Consider the following 14356-nt stretch of genomic DNA (forward strand, 5'->3'; position numbering starts at 1 on the left):
CCCTCACAGGCGGCAGCCGCTCAGGACGCATGCGCACTGGAGCATGCGCAGTAACACAAATGGCGGAGGAAAGGAGGGTGACGTCACTGGGCGCGAGGACTCCCATGAGGCGCCGCGAGGAGGCTGACCATGTCAGGCTGCTTCCGGGAGAACAAATGGGCGGCTTAAGGGTCTGTAGCGTCAGGCTGCCCGGAGCGGTGTCTTCAGGCGGAGGCTGCGTACGTTGTTTGTTCAACCACTCATACGCCATAGTTCACGCAGGGTGGTAGAGAGGCCTAGGAGCGGGCTGTGCTCCGCACCCAGCTGAAAGGAAAAAGAAGCCGGGGGAGGGCAGCCATCCCTCAGCGGTGAAGAGTTTCCTAGCCACCACCAATCAGAAGTGCCGGTTTCTAAAACAAGTGTGACGAACCAATGGGAAAGCCGCCAATGCTAGCGCTCCAATCGAATCAGGCTGCTCGTAGGCTGTGCCCGCGGCCTCCCAGCAGCAGAGGGCGCGCTCGGGAGAGGGCGGCAGCGGCGGCACTGTCGAGGGCGGAGCGGGGGAGGTGCTGTCGTTTTCGTCGTCGTCGTCGTCGTTGTGCTGCCGCTCCCGGCTCGCTGGCTCCGCCTTCCGCGGCGTTGCGCTCCCGCGGGCCCGAGTAGCAGGTAGGGGCTGCGCGGCAGGGTGGAGGAGGGGAGGAGTCGCGTTCCGCATCCCTTGCGCGCGGTGGGGTCGCTGCGCCTGAGGAGGGGGCGCCCAGGCGCGGGCGGCGGCGCTTGGCTGGCGCGCTCCCTTTCCGCCCCGTTCGGCGGGGCGGGCACGGGCGGAGGGAGCCGCTCAAGCCCCCTCCCTTCCCCCGCGCCGCAGGTGCCAGCCGCTCCGTGGCCGAGGGCGGGGCCACGCGGCCGTGGGGTCCGCTGTCTTGCCCTTCTCGGGGGAGCGGAGCGGCCCTCCCGCTGCGTGTGCCTCTCCGGCATGGGGGGTGGCGGGCGCGGTCGGTTACGGCCGTTGTCGGCTCCGCAGGAGTTGGCCGGGCCGGGTGCCGCGCGCCCCTGGAGAGGGCTTTCTGTCGGCGATCGGGAGCCGTTTGGCGCGAACAAAGACGGCGGCAGGAGGGCCCGGCTCAGCGCGGTGCGGGCGGCGGCGCCGAGGGGTCAGGGTGACAACGGCGGGCCCGGAGTCCGCTCAGCCTCGGCCTGACCCGGGTTCGGTGGGTTTGCCGGGCCGATCTCCAGGAAAACTGGTGGTTTAAGATCTCTCCTCTCGCTTCGTGACTGGAACAAAAACCCGGCGTTTGACAGGAAAAGCGGAGAGCGGGGCGCTGACAGCGACTGAGGCCGGAACGGTGTCCGTCCTGTGCCTCGCGTCCTCCCGTGCCGCCGCCGGGGTCCCGTTTCGCGCGTCACGAGTTTTTCGGGCTTACTGCGCTAAGAAGTCTGCGCTGTAACTTGTGCTCTCGTTCATCCAACTGAAGGAAAAAATCATGCCGTTTTGTATTTTGATTTGTTGAGACAGTATTTTCAGTTGGGCAGCACTGTTAATGTTTTGTTACAGAAAGTCATAACTGTATTACAGGAAGTAACAGAAAACACGGAACAAACCCAAACCCAAAGACTGTGAATTGCAGTGATCAAAACCGATTACCAAAGCTTATCTTGGTGTAAATTCTGCTGATAGATCTGGATTTATTGATAAGATACCCCTTCTTCAACTCGAATTTTGAATCTGTTCTTTACTAAAATGTCTAAGGGAACTGTAAACCAAAGTCTTCCAGCCCCACTCCTTAATTTCCTAGGGATATGAAGCGACTTTACAAAGTATCTTTTCTTTCATGGATTTAAAAAAAATGTAGGAAAACTATGAAAATAGAAAACAAACTTTGGACAGTTTCTTAATACTTTGTGGGTAGGGAGTGAGTGGGAGGAGATGCAACTAAAAAGGTAAATAAAGAATATGGAATGAGATGTTAAACTGTTACTGTATACTCTGTTTCATTTGACAATAGTTAAGTATGTTTCTCTTTATAGAAATAAAAATTGATACTGAGTTATGTCTGTGTTAAGTGGCTTTTTCAGCTGACATAACAATTGTGTGATTGTAAGGAGAAGGATTAGATTAAGCAGAGGAATTAACTCAAAACTATTGAAGCGTGTGTCATGTACTGTTTTTCCTGTTTCCACCCCCCTAGCATGTTACATGTTTGAAATGTCTTATGAAATGGCCCAGTGATACATGAGCATGAATATTAAATCTTTTGTGCCTTTGCTGAGGAAGATATTTCTAAAAAGGTTTTGTATTTAGGATTCTATTTTCCCTTCCTCATCTTGATGCCAATCCAAGTCTGTTGAGCAGCTTACAGTCTCTGTAAGGCATGCTTAAATTTGCACTGTAATTTATTATCTGTAGAAATTTAAGCTGTCAGCTGGTTAGGATGAGCAATAAAATTGCTTTGAAAAGTCTGCTTTGGGTCAGGCTTATTCTATGTGCTTGGTGTCCAGTGTGATTCTTGGCTGGGTTGGAACTGGGGGTAAAGGAGATGTTTTTGTCGGTGGTATCTCTCTAGGAAGCAGTTAGGGTATAGCTGCATGTATATCACTTCCTTTTCTTGCTTGTCTCTGTTGAGGTAGGGGCCTGCTTTCTTGTGCAGACTTATGATTGCTGATGAAAGTTTTGATATATGATGGTGTAAGTGTAAGCTGCTGTAAGTGATGGTGTAAGCTTAATTTTTGACTGAGTTGATATAAAATTTTGAGTTTGTTACCTTCTCTCCTGCCTGTGTCATAAGGAGAGGGAGAAGGCTGATGCTAGAATACAAAAGAGGGTCTCTGCTCAGAGTGATTTTCACTAGACTTGCACCCCAGTCCAGGTTCACAATTTGGCTGAAACACTGAGGCTGGTAGAGATCTAATAGCAGCAATCATGTTAAAATTTTCAATGTGCTTTGTACTTTACAAAGATCTAATTTGAGATTCCTGTAACCCAGTAATTGCATTAATAGTGAACTCAGAGATGCATAGCAAGAGGATATGCCTCTATCTTAAAGAATGCATCTATATGCTGCACTTAGTTTTTAAGTTTTAGCTCTGTGGAGAAGGAAGTGCAGTGAGGACCGCTGACTTCAGTTGTTTTTGGCATTTAGGCCTGAAGGTGCAGAGAATGCTTATTTAAAGGATTTATAATAGCTGGAACAATTAATATCAATAAGGAACAATAACAGAATTATTTGGTTAGCTGAAGGTTGTTGATTCCTGATGGTAGTAGTTCTGGTCCCCAAATAATGTTACGCATTTTTACTCTATTCTCCATTCATCTCTAAATAAGCTGGCTGGACAACTGTATGCAGCAGGAGAAAGGATTAATCCTGCCCAGTTCCCTACTCTTCAGGACTGAATTTTCAGCTGGGGGAACTTGTTGGCATGGCAAACTGTAGATACTTGCTCCCTGGATTTGCAATTGAGAAGTGGAAAGGCTAGTTTTTAAGCAGTGTGACCTTCCTTTTCAGAATAACCAAGGCCTATATTCCTTCTACAGAAAAACTTTGCATCCTGTACGAGTTTACAGACTTGCATTCCAAAGATCAATTTTGCTTTGCAAGATAGTCTAGCAGTTGTTGTGTTCAAAGCCCTTGTGCCTGAAGAATTGTCTCAGACATATCCTAAATGTTGTGAGTGTTCTTTAAAACTTATCTTGAATGCCTCAGACTGCCAAAATACAGAAAACATGAAAATTGTCTTGTCCTGTGCTGGAAAGAAAGCAAATAACCAGTAAGAGGCATAAATGGCTTTGTGTAAGAGAAAAGTGTAGGTAATCCTGCCTCCCAGAGCTGGCACAAACTTTTTTTTCCTCCATATCTCCTATCTGTATAACTGGACCAGCATCCATCAGAAAAGGTGATATTGGCTACTAGCACTGTACTTTCTGTTACTTGGCTTTGGCTTTTGTGAAACTTGATGCGTTGAAGCCTGTGGTAAGGATAAAACAATATAAGTTGTTCTTTAACTTGTTTGGATTTAGGCAGCCTTTTTTTTTTTTTTTTTGCTTTACTATATTTGGTAAATTGAGCCTGTATTGGTCATGTAGCAGTAGTTGTAGAAATGTAACATTTAATGCATGTTCAGTTCTGCCTATGACCTTAGTTACTGATACATTAGTCTTCCCATTTTCTTCCCAGGAGAGCAGCAGTATAGGCTTTGCTTTTCTAGTAATAGTTAAAAGCAACATTTTAGCTTTTTCAATGTGTGCACATATGTATATTTGTTTTAAATTCTGTCCCTGCAGATGGAGGAGAAAAACAGTTGTTAAATAGGTGGAGTTTTTTTAAACTTTGAAAGTGGATGAATGATATTAAAAGTCAAGACACGATTGTTATTTGCCTTGTATGAGTCTAACATGTTTCTGGTTGCTCAAGAGGATCTAAGACTAATTTAGATGGGAGAGATGCTGTTAGAGGTGCTGCCTGAAACAATTTTAAATCCTCTGCAAAATCATCAAATGTTGAGGCAATGTGACTGTCAAAGTATGTTAAGGAAGGCAAATTTTTGCCTGAACATCTTATGGATGCAGATGAGTAGGTAGGAAAAAAAAAAGGAAAACTGTTTTGAGTAAGAAATTAGACCACTCACATATGTTCATCACTTGCTAGCTATTCTTTTATCTGTGATGCCAGTTTGTAGCGTTTCCATTAACTTTATTGTTATGGAGAAATTGGATTTGGACATCCTCAAGTTTCAACATATGATTTATTCTTTAATATTTTTGCTAGAGGTGATAAATAAATGCAATTGTTACTATTAGTAAAGCTGATCTTAATACTTGCCCAGGTCTTGCACATGCAAGACTCTTGTGTTGGCAAGGTATTACTTTGTCAGTTGTTAATTTAGAGGACTAAAATATGTTTTACGTAGCTTACTTGTTTTAGTGGGAAAGCATCTGCTGATACTGCTGCTGTCTTTGGCTAGTGTAAGAATTTCTTATTCTTACTAGCCCTCGTTTGAATTCTAAAACCTAGACCATGAATAAATAAATAAAAAATAATCAGATTCCAAATAAGTTTCCTTTTTGGCATTTGTATTTAGATTTCTTCATAGATATACTATTGTTATTCATTAAAACATTTATCTTGTAATAAAAATCTTTCATATATATGCCAAAAGCATAGTATGTGTTACTTGTGGAAGAAAAGATGATGCATAAAATGACACAAAAAACAGTTAGAAAAAGTGCTTGTGGTTATTTCCTCTCTGGAGAGTAGATTACTGAGTGCTCTTTATATACCTAAACAAGCAATATCTGAACAATTCATGTCAGTGAACTATTGTAGCTGTACATGATATTTATCTATAGATGGGTTATTTAAGTTTTTTTGTAAAGCTTGCTGATATTAGAAGTCACAGTAGGAAGTGAGGCTAAATGGGGACCTTGGAATGCTTCCATTAATTTGCTTAGTGACCGTAAGAAAATTACTCAGTTTCTTAGGCTCTTTTGAGGAATATGTTACAATAGGGCTAACTCTTACTGACTTGAAATGATATAGACTTCATACGTTCCTTTAAGATGCTTTGGAAAGGTTTGTAAACATTAGCGCTGAAAGCTCTTCAGATTGTTTCATTATTGCAAATCATTTGGAGAAAGTAGGGTATCTTCTTCAGCCGGTTTCTATTCTCAGTTGGGATTTTGTTGAGTTTGCTGGGGGGTTATTTTGGTTTTTTAGTTTACTTTGTTTTCATTCTTCTGTCATTGATGTGAAATGGTACCCTGGCACAAAATACTGGCTTTTTTTTAGCTTAGTTTCAAGACTAACAGAAATATACCTCATGCAGTTCCTTTTTTTTTAACCTATAAATTCCTACAAAAAGTAATTTTCTTCACAAAAATATGTATTTCCTCAAGCTAAAAGCCCTTTTCTGAATTATATTATTTTCAGAATAAAACTTTGTCCTACTGATCTTTTTCGTAAAAGCTGTGTTCTTTCCTATAGTGCAATTAGTCCCAGCGGTATGCAGCTGTGAAACCATACTTTAAATAGCCTTTTCTTGAAGGTTATACAGATTGTTTTAGCCTATTTAACTCGAGTATTTGTAAGTCCAGTAAATGAAAGACATGAAGGGGGAAAAAAAATAAATTCACTGATTCAGACTACTTAAATTGGATTTGTCGAGTTGACGATGTGGAATTACATTAAAGTAATTCAGTTTTTCAAATGAAGTAGGTACTCTTAGCTACTGGTAAAGTTTCCAAGATTTTCACTTTGCTCAACTGATAGATATTATTAAAGCAGTAGTCTTTTGCTTTTAATTACACCTTAGCAGGGATGATAATGAGAGACTCTAGAATTAGACTTAATGGTAGTTTTCTAATCAGTTTGGATTTTATTAATAAATATACCAGGGTCTTGAGTTTGTTTCTACTTCAACAAACAAATAAAAGAAATATAAAGCTATTAAAGGGGGACAGTGTGGAACCTTAGTTTGGTTTAGCAGTAATGTAAGCTGTGCTTGTAGTTTGGTTTAGTTTCACTAATGTGACTCTGCATGATCTAGGGTAAATACGTGGAAGACCAAAGTAAGAGTAGAAATTGGAAGAAAGGTTTTCTGTAGAAGTGTTGTGTAACTGGGCACTGACAGAGGGGGTGTTGATTCTGACCTGGGACTTCTACCTATGTTGCTGTGAGCACTGCAGTGTTTGCCTGAAACTTCTTCAGAGTGTGTTCTCTGAAGCTGTGGTGCAGTATCATCCTTGTATGATGGACTTAGTGTTGATGTGAGATTGGGTCCTTCTGGTCCAAATGCAAACTGCTATATATTAACAGCAATTTATATTTCTTCCTTTCTGAGGAGTGGCATATCCGAAAAGTGGATGTTCGGGATAACATGTCCAATGTGTCGGAAGAGAGAAGCACTAGACAACAGGACATTAAGAAAGGACTCCAGTTTATAGAGTATGATTTTGTGGTTTTATTCTTGTATGCTTATGCACATATATACATGAGATGGAGAGCTCTGGGAAAGTCCTTTTAATATAGCACTAGCAGAGGAAGGAGAACCTGTGATTCTCCTCAGAATATTTGCCAACATGAACATGGAAATGGAGAGCAATCTTAAAGAAAAGACAGAACTCCTCTTTGTTCCCAAACGGAGCAGATTGAAGGTGGGAGGATATTCCTTTTCTGCCTTTGAGAAAAATCACCATTTAATTTTTTTGGTGGGTGGAATATTTTGATAGCCTGAAAATGCACCTTATACTTATGGACAGCTACACCTAAGACTAGGTTGCTACTGAAAGGGATGGGTTTGCTCACTACTACCTAAGTGTTTCAACTCTCTGGAGCTAAAATTTAACCTAATGAAAAATCATCTTAGTTAATTTTAATTTGGATCGATGCCAAATTCTTCTCTAGAAGATCCTGGCTAGCTTAAAATCATTGTGAAATTTCATGCTAGTTCACTGTTGGCATAAAGCATTCTTAAAAAAAAATACAAACCAAACTGCCCTTTAAAAAATTATTTAGAAATAGATTCTCAGGTAAGCTATATGGGAAGAGAAAGGGTTTCTGTTTTTCTTCCTGAAAAGTTCGAAGTAAATACCTCTGTTCTATGTTAGAGAAGAACTCTGTTGTGTGTCATACAAAAGAACTCTTAAAATTCCTGTAGTGTCATTGGCATGACTTAATTAAAACTGATGTTTTCTTTTGACAGATAATTTGTCATTTTGTAATACTTACAAGAAGATTGTAGTTCTTCTCATGTATAACCTGTTTCTGCAGAGTGGAGGAGAGGAAGGATACTGTTTTTAAACAAACAACATTGAGGTTTTAAACTCAAAGCATTCAAAACCTTAATACATTTTGAACAGCAGAGTTAAGACTGGCTATGTAACTCTAAATGAAAATGAGTCATTAGTAATAAGAACACACAGCTGTTTAATCAAAACTAATCTACAGCACTCCTGCCTTGTTCAGTGCAGGCAATACACAATATTTAGAGATTAGCCTGTTGCAGCAGGTGAGACTGCTTTTAGTAAGAACCAGTATTCTCCAATGTGATTGTGTTTTAAGCAATATGTATAATAAGTAAATTTTGTAATTTCTTTTTCCAGATCTACTTTGCCCTATCCAGGGACACAAGAACAATATGAGGTAATGAAATTACTTCTGCATTTCCGGAAGGGTTTTTAACATGGGCCTATCTTATATTTATTCTTGGCTTTAATCATCATATAATTAATGGTATAGTATGAATAGTAATTTACAGTTTCTCAATATTGGCACTCAAGGGCTGCTTACATTGTTATACAGGTAATGGATGCCTGAAATTCACTCATATAGCAGTTCAGATTAAGTCTTTGTCCACTGGTGTTAGGAATGAATTTGTGGCTTTCATTGGATACAACAATGTGCTATTCTGAGTAAAGGTTAGAGTGGCCCAGCAAAAGTGACATAACAGAACCTCAGTTGCATAAATCTTCCTAACATATTTTGTTTCTGTACCTGTTGTTATTTTGCATAATTTTTGACATATGTTTTCAGACTCTTTTTTTTTTTTTTTGCATTTTTATTCAATGGTAGATGGTTTCATTGGATTTGAGAACATAATAGATAGAAAAAAATCTTTTGCACTGCAAAAGCAGCCTTTGTGTACTACTGGTTTGCTAGTTGCTATAGCTGCTGTTGGCTAAAATAATGTAGGGAACATATATGTATGTATATGTCTTTAAGGTACACAAAATAATTTTTTATCAGTAGTTTAGTCTCTTATTTACATGTATTGTGGTGTTGAATAGTAGAGATTGTCTTGAAAATATGTCAGAAGGAAAATACTAATACAGACAAAAGTTTTGCATAACATTTTGATTCTGTGAAGTTACAAGTATAAATTTTCTATTAAAAATGCATTTGTAAATATGGAAAATAAACAACAAATACTGCTGCTGCTGAGCGTTTCTTTTCTTTGTTCCAGTTATTTATACGAGAGCTTGTTAGAAATCTTTTTAATGAAGGGAATGATGTATATCGAGAAGGTGATTGGAGAGGATCACTGAGTCACTATACAGAAGCTATAAATATAGCTGATTATGCTAATTCTGAAGAAATCCATGTTTCTGATGATATTTTGGAAAAGCTACATGTGAACAGGATAGCATGTTTTTCAAATATGGTAAGCTTCTGTTTAAACTGTACGATTTCTCAAGAACAGTGCGCTAACAGAGTATGAAGACATGGCAAGTTTCCTAGTGAGTGAAAAGCTCATGATGTTGGTTTGAGAATCGACGTGTTTCAAATCATCATTTTGGCATATTTATGTGTTCTTTTTACAAGTATAATCATTGAGATAATTTTAGTTAGTCATACTAGAATATTAACAGAAGAGTCATACTAGACTTGAAAGTTGATGGAACAGTATTTTTGTCCATTTATACTGCTGATTGCACCTGAGTCTGCTGTGTTCTCTGTGGAATAAGATGGCTCTTGCAAAACAGCTCCTAATTGTCTTTATAACTATTATTAGATTTTACATAAATGATGGCCTTGCTTTTTTTCAGCTGTATAAATTGATGACTTAGCAAAACTCAAGCGTGCAGTGGCCTTGGTGAATGTTTTATAGCGTTTCAGTACCTTCATCTAATACAGTTTAAATGTGGTATTTCAATGAAAATAGTTCTGGCTAGAGCCTTTTTTTCTTTTTTTCTCCTTGTAGGGATTGCATGAAAAAGTTCTAGAAGACTGTGAGATAGCATTAAGATTGAATGAAAACAATTTCAGAGCTCTCTATCGGAAAGCAAAAGCTTTGAACGAACTGGGAAGATACAAGAAGGCTTATGATGCTGTAGCAAAATGTTCTCTTGCTGTGCCACAGGTAAGTAAATTATGTATTGATGATTATTTTTAAAGATTTAATACAGAAAATGTATATTTACATCAAGACCATGGGAGGTTTTTTGGTTGGTTTGGGTTTTTCTAATATATTGGGTTTTTCTAATAATATTTTCTAATAATATTTTTTTTTATTCCTCTGAGAATTATTTTTTGTTGTGAAGACTGATAGCAGAGATTACGGTCTTCAAGTTCAGTTTGTTGTGTTAACTTTCAGTAAAAGGAAGTGCCGTAAATGTTTGCAGTAAACGCTAGAACCACGGAATTAATTATTTAAAATTCTCTACGGTCAGAAGTATACTCAGGATTTAAAGAGAAAAAACACCCATAATTATACAATATTGCTTCTTTTGTTAACTGTATTTTAGCTTTCCAAGCATTTAGTAACATTCTTATCTGTGCTTTGTCCTCCATCTGAATCACTTACTATGCACCTCTAATCTTAGACTATATCTGTATTAGCAAGCAGTTTGCAATATGATAGGAAAGGATCTGTAGACTGAAATGCTGGTCCTGAGGATCTGATTTCCATGGTTGGTTAGGGTTTGGGGGGTTTTTTTGTTTGTTTTGTTTTGGTTTTGTTTTGGTTTTTTTTTAAAGAGATGGAGTGCATCAAGTACACTTTTGATTTAGTTTCATCCAAAGCAAATCTAATTTGGCTCTGAGACACTTCATAATGCAAACTAAAATGCAGTGAGAGAATGATTAAGAGATTCACTTCAGAAATGCATTCCTGATTTGAATTGAAGTGCTGATGAAAACTTTACATGCTTTGCTCAAAATAGACTGATCACAGGACAGAATAGCGAGTTGCATTTTTTTCACCTTTCTACATCAAAATTACAGTGAGATGGCTAGACAAACTTGAGCGTAGGTTTACCTCTTGATACAGAAAAGGTTTCGATTGTGTTTCCAAAGACACAGCAGTTTATCTGAATGTGTAACTTTGGACTTTGGATCATCGCTTTGCACCTCTAGATCTGAATGTTTTCGCTTAAGGTTTATATGCCTTTGTATAAGTTTTATAAATAGCTTTTTCTACCTGTAGAATACATTCTGAAAAGTGTATCTTAAAGTAATATAAATGGATAGTTATAACTATAAGACAGAGTGAAATATGACCAGGTTTTTAACTCAACTTTTCTAGTTGTTTGATGCAATTACTGCCAAATATGGAGTTCTCATTAAATTGTCAACAGTGTTATGTAGTAGCTGACATTATGGTAATCAGAAACGTGGCCATCAATTTGTGTAAAAACAAATCAACAAAAAAACCCATCCCCTCTAAAGCCAAACACCCTCCCCAAATAAACAAACAAAAAATACCCACCCACAAAAATCCCCACTTCTCTGAACTTCTCTGGTGTCGGAAAAATCTTTACATTATTTTAATTCAAATAAATGGAAGAGAGGGATGCTGTCTATTTTAAAATGCTGGCTTTTTAAAAAATGCCAAATATTGGAGTAATTTTGTTTGAAGGGCAGCTGTATTTTTCGGCATATGCTTGCAGTCCCATATATTTATGAAAGAATAAAGATGCATTCTGCATATGGGGATCTTGCAGAATATAGACTGAGATGTAAACGGATGTTTTGACTGGATGACAGTACATGTAAATTATGAAATTTTATTTATGTCTTTTAGGATGAAAGTGTGATTAAGCTTACCCAAGAACTAGCTCAAAAACTAGGGTTAAAAATAAGGAAAGCATACGTAAGAGCAAAGGTAAGATTTTATTTGAACATTTTACATTGAGGTTTCCCTGTCTTGCTAGCAATTTTGTATTTAATGAAGGTATCTTTTCATTGCAGCCACCCTCCTCAAATTCAGTTTCTAGCGATGTATCAAGTCAGGTAAGGTTTTACATGTTCCAAGCGCAAGCTGACTTTAAACTACAGGGAATAATTGTTTCATAATTTCATGATGATGAAGTAAAAATTGTGCAATTGACATTTTATATAAGATGCTGTTATTTTGGACTTTAGGGTTCTGTTCATCTTTGTGTTCAGTTTTGCTATGTATTTATAGCAGACTAGGACAGAAGATTATCATTCAAGTTATCCTTGCAGAGTAAATGTTAGCTAAAACATTGAATCCAGTGCAGCGAATGTATTTAGTTTTCATGTCTTGAGGCAAGGGCATAGTCAATGTGCTTATCTATTTATTTTGTTGACAATTATTGAAGTGAAAGGTGCTGGGATAAAATCTCTTTTATGCATTTGTCCAAATTCGACCTTTACTAGCAGCTGAACTTGCAATTATCTTGCTATTTGTAATTTATCTGAATAGCAGTAATAAAGAGGAGTTCGTCTTTAGCTTACAGACTTTTTTCCACACGAATATAGACAATTTAGCTGTAAGTGAACGATGAAACGTAGGGACAGCTCATTTAAGATACTATTTACTCTTTCATTCCCTGAAGTATCCCTCTCATTTTTTTGTTGGTTGGTTGCAGGTTTTTAGTGATACCGTGAGTGGATTTCAGTCTGCAAATGGATGCTTTATCCAAAAAATTATTTGACGTTTAAATTCCATTAGACTTCATACATTTCCAATTTTATAAAACCTAGATTTGAGGACTTATGTTCTTAGTCTGTAAATATGTATTTGAAAATTGTAATGGCTCTTGTGCAAAATACTGAGAGGTATTTCTTTCTCACTTACAGAATTCTTCTGTAGAAGATATTGAATCAGGTGCGTCTTGTGTTGCAATATTGATGCTAGGAAGCTAGATATGCCATATATTTGTTATGAAATTTCTTAAGAAAGTTCATCTTGTCATTTGAAAGATCCATGGTAAAAAGTCTGATCTGTTTATTTCTAGAACTACATATTTAAGTGGCTGAACAAATTTCCTTTCAGTCTCGTCAACTTGTTATGCTTGTAACTGCTCCTGTAGCCGTATGATTGTCTCATACTGTTCTCTTTAACTTGGAGAAATAGGGAGGGGAGAATATGACAAAGATTTAGTAAAGTATCAGATCTATAATTTTTTTTTTTTTTTTTTTTACTTTGAGTAATATATAAAGGCTAAGATGTAAGTACACATGAATTGGAAGTTAGCGGAAGCTGAAAACATTTAATGTGGTTTTACATAAACATTCTTCATGTTTCTCCGCTCCCTCATCCCCCACATTGTCAGAGTAAAAGTTATGCAAGATGTTTTTACATCTTTGAACAAAAGTTCCAGTCATTCCCATCTTACCTGTTTCAGATTTATCTGACCAGAAGCAAGAGATGGTTTCTGCTACTTCGTCATCAAACTTTGTTTCTGAGGTGTCTAAAGTGTCATCAGCAGCTGTACCTTCTGTATCTTTATCTTCTGTTATGCCTCTTCAAGTGGAAAAGGTTTCTTTGCCTTCTGCAGTGTTGGCAAATGGAGGGAATGTTTCTTTCTCTATGTCGGAAGCATGTTTAGATTGTGGAGATGGAGATATAATTATTGGGGAAGAACTTGATGAATTGCTTGATTCTGTGCCTGATCCAGATGAAAGTGTAATGGTAAGATTTTGTTTGTTTGTTTTCTTTCTTAAAAGACTGTCCTTACAAGTGGGATCTTGTATTGTTATCAAGTGGCCTGGTAGTGAAATGCGAGTTAACTTTGCTAGATATGTTGAGCTGCATTTGTGCATGGTCGGGTTGATTTTCTGAGGTGCAGATTCTTGCAAATGTGGCTGTAAAGATACCAGGACCCAGCAGAGCTCCAAGGACAATTATATTGGTATTGTGTGTTGGAAAACCTGAGTGAGGTTGCTGGGGGAGAGATAATACTTCAGAAATACTGTTATACTACTATCAATACTACCACAGTGGGAGGGATAGTACTTCAAGGAAGTACTATGAATAGCAAAGTAGACATTTGAAGTCTGGGCTGGTGTGGTTTGTTTTTTGGATTATTTTTTTTCCACTCGAATACACTCTTTTGGAATGTGAGAGCGTGTTGGAGAAAACACGCAGTATAGCTGTAGAAACTGTAGTTAAACTTACGCTAATAGCTTTTCAGGACAGTAGTACTTGCACTGTGGTCTCCTAGTACATTCACTAGTATCTCTGCAATCAGAGCTTTGTCAAGATCCACCTCTTGGATAACCAGAAATAATTAGCCCATCGTGAGTCTAACTTTTTCTGTTTTTTAGAAGAGATTATTAGAGAGATTTAGGCGCATGAAGAGTTGGTCTTAATTACACCACCATTCCAGAGCTAGAACAGACTATGAAGCATAGAGAGTTCCTCGACTGTTAGTCAAAATGAGAGCTGTGATTGATGAACAGAGATGTCTGAACTTACTAGCAAGGTTACTGGCTCTCTGCTGTGGCCCTGCCATTCATTTGGAGCCCTTAGTATTGCAATGTTAAATGAGACCGTGGCATATTTAATTCTTCCATTAGTTGTGAATTGAACTCCTCGTTCAGCTGTGGGTGCAGTTGTGAATCTGTAAATCAAAAACGCTTGGGCTTCTAATTTTCTGGTTTATGCACTGTGTTTTGTAGAATGTATTTCAGGAATG

The 14356-nt window shown here is 38.5% G+C and overlaps 1 protein-coding gene across 3 annotated transcripts in view; it reads left to right on the forward strand.

Moving 5' to 3' along the window:
* The first annotated feature begins 99 nt into the window (after positions 1 to 99).
* Positions 100 to 14356, forward strand: part of ZC3H7A (zinc finger CCCH-type containing 7A) — a 29983-nt gene continuing 15726 nt past the window's right edge. For 2 of the 3 annotated variants that reach the window (XR_012837821.1, XM_075767076.1), the window contains exons 1-9: positions 516 to 645; positions 6814 to 6917; positions 8075 to 8114; positions 8935 to 9132; positions 9673 to 9831; positions 11494 to 11574; positions 11661 to 11702; positions 12516 to 12543; positions 13064 to 13350. Coding sequence is in view for 2 of the 3 variants with exons in the window: in XM_075767076.1 (XP_075623191.1) it covers positions 6850 to 6917; positions 8075 to 8114; positions 8935 to 9132; positions 9673 to 9831; positions 11494 to 11574; positions 11661 to 11702; positions 12516 to 12543; positions 13064 to 13350 (903 nt within the window). In the remaining variant the exon portion in view is untranslated. Of the gene's footprint in view, positions 226 to 515; positions 646 to 6813; positions 6918 to 8074; positions 8115 to 8934; positions 9133 to 9672; positions 9832 to 11493; positions 11575 to 11660; positions 11703 to 12515; positions 12544 to 13063; positions 13351 to 14356 lie in introns of those variants that run through there. The other variant, XM_075767077.1, reaches the window with a different exon arrangement.

Source organism: Balearica regulorum, chromosome 15 (assembly GCF_011004875.1).
Source record: "Balearica regulorum gibbericeps isolate bBalReg1 chromosome 15, bBalReg1.pri, whole genome shotgun sequence".
Classification (NCBI taxonomy): domain Eukaryota; kingdom Metazoa; phylum Chordata; class Aves; order Gruiformes; family Gruidae; genus Balearica; species Balearica regulorum.